Source organism: Hirsutella rhossiliensis (genome assembly GCF_020360975.1).
Source record: "Hirsutella rhossiliensis strain HR02 chromosome Unknown scaffold00017, whole genome shotgun sequence".
In the NCBI taxonomy this organism is placed as follows: domain Eukaryota; kingdom Fungi; phylum Ascomycota; class Sordariomycetes; order Hypocreales; family Ophiocordycipitaceae; genus Hirsutella; species Hirsutella rhossiliensis.
Window position 1 is genome coordinate 237176 of NW_025408683.1, and position 5581 is coordinate 242756.

General features: G+C 43.3%; 1 protein-coding gene across 1 annotated transcript; it reads left to right on the top strand.

Annotated features, from left to right (window-relative positions):
- Positions 1–2535: 2535 nt before the first annotated feature.
- HRG_10745 (phosphotransferase enzyme family domain-containing protein) lies at positions 2536–4165 on the top strand (the record flags this gene model as incomplete). Its single annotated transcript, XM_044869215.1, has 3 exons — positions 2536–2985; positions 3044–3404; positions 3453–4165. 3 exons carry the CDS (start codon positions 2536–2538, stop codon positions 4163–4165), a joined length of 1524 nt encoding a protein of 507 aa, XP_044715564.1.
- Between the last annotated feature and the right edge of the window lie 1416 nt (positions 4166–5581).

Sequence of the window (5581 nt, forward strand, 5' to 3'; positions counted from 1 at the left end):
GTATTATTAAGCTTATTATTATTATAGTTCGTCTTACTTAAACTATCGCTATTATTATATAAAAGTTTAAATGCGCTATTATTAGACTTTAGATCGGATTCTAATCTAGGTTAAAAGGTAAACTTTACTTTAGATTCCGACCTAGCCTTAGTAGCCTTTTCGTTTTTATTTTAGTCTACTTACCTATAAGCTTTATTACTTATTAACTATATCTTTTTAAATATTATTAAGCCGTTACTAAAGTTTCGCTTCGTAAGAGACGCATCGTCTATATCTAGGTCGTTAAGTAGTAGGTTATTACTTATTTTACTTTTCGTTCTATCTACTAGTTCCGCTAGCCGATAAGTAGTATATACTTAGAAAAGTAAAATAATAAAAAGGTTAAGATAGTAATCTTTAGTTAGAAAGACGCTTTTATTATAGGACTAGTACTACGTAAGTCCTAGTAAAAGGTTATTTACCTTTATAATAAGTTTATTTTTAAGCTAATCGTTAAGGTAAAACTTAACTTTTAAGGTACTATTTATAAACTAAATAGGTTAGTTATTCTTTATAAGAAGTAAGAGCGGCCGTAAGGTAAGTACCTTTTTAATCTCCTTATAGTTATTTATATTAATTACTCGCCCCTTATTATAATAATAGAAAAGTATCTTAAAGTCTCGCTAGTACTAGTTTACTATTTTCTTCTTTATAGGTTTACGCCTAGGCTAGATATACGTTTTATAGATCTAGTATAGAAATATTATAATAAGCCTTTTATTATAATAGTAACGCTTAATTACTTTCTTTTAATAACTATATCTTTTACTAGAGTAATACCTTAGCGATATTAGTTAACTACTATTTCTTATATAAGAGACATATAACTTACCTTATAAACCTCCTCTTAATATAGTATATATTTACCTTTATTATATCCGCGTTTAATAGCTAAAGGAATAATATATTATCTAACTCTTTATATAGGCTATAATAGCCCTTAGCTCCTAACTATTAGCTCTATACCTACTTATAAAGTAAGGTCTTTCTATGCCGGCCCTTTATAGCGGCTTATAGGGCGCTCTTTATTTTATAATAAATAGCTATTATAGATAAACGAAGAGAGCGAAGGAATAGGATATAAGGAAATATAGGAGCTAGTAAACGGCTACCGGTATATAAGGTTAAGATAGGAACGGTAATACGCCTATTAAAAGAGGGGATAGGGAGAGTAAACTAGTGAAGATAGTGAGGCGCATTAGCTCTTTTTATAGTCCCCGAGGACGCGCTACTTAAATTACAGCAAACTGGCGGCAAGGGGGTTGTGTTGGGGGCTCCGGGTCGTGAGCACGATAAGGAGGAGGGGTGGGGTGTGGTTAGTTAGCGCCGGTCGAGACCGCCAGGGACGGCGTCAAATGTCGCTAAGATTAGTGGGCAGAACCGAGACACTTGGCTTTATTCTATAATTATTAGGTCTACTAGGCATAACTCTAACCTCTTATACCTACTCATTAATAAGTATTTCTCTTCGCGAGATTTAGTCTCCTTCTCGTGCCGCCTAGCTTCCTTTACCTGCTGCCTTCTCTCTATTTCCACCGCCCGCCGCCTCCTCTGCTCTAGATCGAGGGCTGTTTATTTCGTCGCTTTTTGCTTTCGTTAAATCTTTTGCGCTTCCTTCCTTCGAGCCTCCTCTTTCTTTTGGGCGCCTATAGCTATTTTCTTAAGAGCCGCCCGTTTCTACCCACTTGCAAATATTTTCCGAAGGGAAAGAAACATCAAACGCACTCCAAAATAAAGTCTAGAACTCGCGTTTAGATAAACCAATTAGACCTTATGTTTTTGCCGTCCACTGAGAGAGGGCTGAATGGCGACACGTCCAAGGGCTGCAACTGATGTGCGGAATGAGGGGGAAGCACCGTACCGGTCACACCACTCTAGGAAGTCCATGCCAGCATGGCTAGGGTGTCCATCTTGGATGCAACTGAGCCCGCATTTTTGCCCCTTCTGTTCTGCATCATGCATGCAGGAGGCATGCTATTACTCTGCTGAATATTGTGAACGGCTCCAGCTATAAAGAGACGACGACCCATTTGTCAAGCACAGCCGGCATGCAATCACCCATTTCCGTTGCATCCCTTATACGAGTCATCAAGTTGTATAGGTTAAAGATTTCTTCATGTCTCAAGTTCAAGCAATTGCTTACCGAGTATAGCGTCCACTATAATAGTGTCGAAGTCGTAAACATGAGCGGCGGGACGAAAGAAGACATTAAAAAAATGAACGATGCTTTACTCGACCAAAAAACAATCGAACAACTGTCCACAACAGGGAACGCAGCGAAAGCCAAGAGGGATAAATTAAAGGAGAAGCGTGAGATCCAGAGGGAGAAGGAGGCCAAGATGGCAGCAGAGGAATTCAACAAGGCCAAGACAGGAAAGTAAACAGGAAACGAATTAGTAATAATTTGCCGTCGTTTACCCGCCTCCATCTAGCCCCGTCCACTTCGCAGTCTCCTCCGCAATCTAGCATCATCACCAGCCCCGATCTTTCGCTTCAATGGAGACCACACTGCCACTCCTCAAAGGGAGAATTACTCTTCAGGAGGCGCTAGAAGAAGATGAAGACATCGTTCAGAACTTATCCTACCCGGAGAAACGGGCCATCTTCTGGCTCTACCTCGACCGCCACCGCTCCCAGATAGCAGAAGTCGTTTCCCGCCACCTAAATATTCCCCAAGCCGGTCTTCAGCTCGGGGAGCTCAGAGAGTGGATCCATGGTAGTTTTAATACCTGCATCCCCGTCCACATCACCTACCCTCGGCCATATCTGCCTCGACAGGCCATCATCCGATTTCCCCTGCCGTACAAGACTGGTGAGGAATATTATCCTGGCAATGTGGACGAGAAATTGCGCTGTGAGGCGGCTACCTATATTTGGTTGCAGCGCAATTGTCCTACTGTCCCTATACCCCGGCTCCTGGGCTTTGGGTTCCCCGGAACACAGTCGGTACTTGCTACTGAACCCTTCCTCGAGAACCACGTCATATGCTGACTGAAATATGCAGTTTACGGCGCTCGAGAACGAACCGTTTTATATCCGGATCCTATGGTACTTGCGCAACATTATACCATGGATATCCGGACACACGCTTTCCCCTTACTTTTCACACCCTCGCCGGAACCTGCTCGAGCATGGGTACCTGCTAATCGAACACGTAGACGAGGGCAACATGCTTTCTGAGTCATGGAAGGACCGCCGTAGCGACCAAGACCGGAGAGCCAACCTCTTCCGGGATCTCTCTCGCATCATGCTGTCTCTCGCTAAGGTCCCACTTCCACGAATAGGCTCGTGGACAGTGGATGACCGAGGCGTTCTCTCTCTTACTAACCGTCCGCTTACATTTCAACTTCACCAATTGGAAAACCGTCAGATTCCGACGCACATTCCACGGGACCTTACCTACACATCCGTAGAGCCATACTACTTGGACATTCTCGCCTGCCACGATAGCCGTATTCGGCACCAGCCAAACTCTATTCATCACCAAGGTGATGGCGAGGCGCAGCTAGCTGCCCTAACGACCATGCGAGCACTGCTCCCAAAGTTCACAAGTCGACTTCTTCGCGGGGGACCGTTTGTCCTTACCTTGACGGACCTCCATCAGAGCAACATCTTCGTCGACAGTAACTGGCACATCACCCGCCTCATCGACCTTGAGTGGGCATGCGTCCGTCCTATCGAGATGCTCAGCCCACCGTGGTGGCTTTCCAGTCCAGGCATTGGCAAATCGGCTCTGGGTATTGACGAACTCGTGGGAGATGAATTGGACGAGTACGCCCAGGTGCACCGGGAGTTTATGGATGCCTTTGAAACTGAAGAATTAGCACAGCGCCAGTCAGGCGAGTATACGAGAATCATCCAGGAATGTTGGGAGACTGGGAGCTTCTGGTACTCTCAAGCCTTGGATTGCCCGAGCGCGTTATACGCTATATTTATGTTCCACATCCAGCCGAAATTTGCAGACCTCGGCAATGCAGCCCTGGACGAGTTCAGTCGATGGGTGATGCCCTACTGGGACCGCGAGGCTGCTAACTTTCTCTCGTCCAAGGTCAAGCAACAGGAAGAGTATTCCAACCATATCCGGGAGGCTTTTGCTGCTGCATCTTCGAATCTGTCGAACAAGTGAGAAGCGTAATGGCAAGCACGAGAAAAAAAGATGATCTGATGGGATCTATCAGAGTTAATAAACTATATTTCCTGCCGTGGTTCTTAGAGCCTTCTGCGTGAGAAATGACGAGACGAGAATCAACTAGATTGTGAAGGGTGATAAAGGATAATAAGCGATTATGCAGATGGAATGACCCGCTAGAAATTCTGTTTTCGCACTATATACTGCGAATCGAGGCAGTGAATTATAAGGAATATACTATACGCACGCAGTGCTATAGGTGCCTTTCCTTCGGCCATAACCCCCGGACCTGCCGGCAGCCTATTAGGTGTGCCTTTTGCCCGGAAAAGCACCTAACTAGGGATTATAACTGCCCTAGCTATAAGGCTAGCTAAGGCTGCTCTTACTTTAAGGTCTAATGCTATAACTATAAGGGAGAGCACCTTACGACTAATAAGGTATAATACGGAGTCTATAAGGGAATAACTAATGCTTAATAGCCTTAGCCCCCTTATACCGATAGGGCCTCCGAGGCCCCTTAGGCCCCCTAGGCTTAATTACGACCCTATTAGTATTATATAGTATAATACTAATAGGTAGGAAACAGCTAACCTATCGATCTTAGAGTAAGCCCTAAAAATAAGAGCGGACCTTATCTTATTATAAGAGCCCTACTTTTATAAGATCGATAATAGCTATATCCCTATATAGTATCCGGCCTATAACGTTATAACCCTTATCCCCTCTACCGACTTTCCTAAGCTCGCTAGGAGGCCTAGGGTTATAGCTTATAAGAGGAAGGAAGCTTAGATAGAAGCTAGCCTTAGCTTTAACCTCTTTTACGACCCTAATATATAGGCTATAAGGGTAAAAGGCATCGAGCCGTTTACCTTTATTAACCTATATAACGAAAAAGAGGTTAAAAGGGCCCTAGCTAGCTAAGGCTAGTAAAGGCCCTTAACTATAAAAAGGCTACTATTAATAGCTTAACTCTTATAGTAGCCCTTCCTACTAGTAAGGGACTTTAACTTATATTACCCTTATTAAAACCCTTTTATAGAACCCTTTAAGGCCTATAAGGTAGAAGCCCTTATTAGCTAGCTCGACTACTATAAAGCTTCCTTACTAACGGACCTTAAGGTAGCTATAGAAGGCACCTATTAAAGGAAAGGCTTAAAAGGGGCCTTAGTTATAGACCTTACTTTCTATAGCCCCTTTAAGTAGCTAACCTAAGCTAACTTCCGCTTCTTAGAGGCTATAGGCTTAGACTATAAGCCTATAGCCTTTAAAGCTAGCTTAAGGGGCCTTAATAGGCCCCTACTAGCTAGGCCTACTACTTATAACTATAGGAAAGTAAACTAAAAGGTCTTTTTAGAATACTTAGCTAAGAAGGAATAGGACCTCTTTATAACTATAAAGAGGGCTATAAAAAGA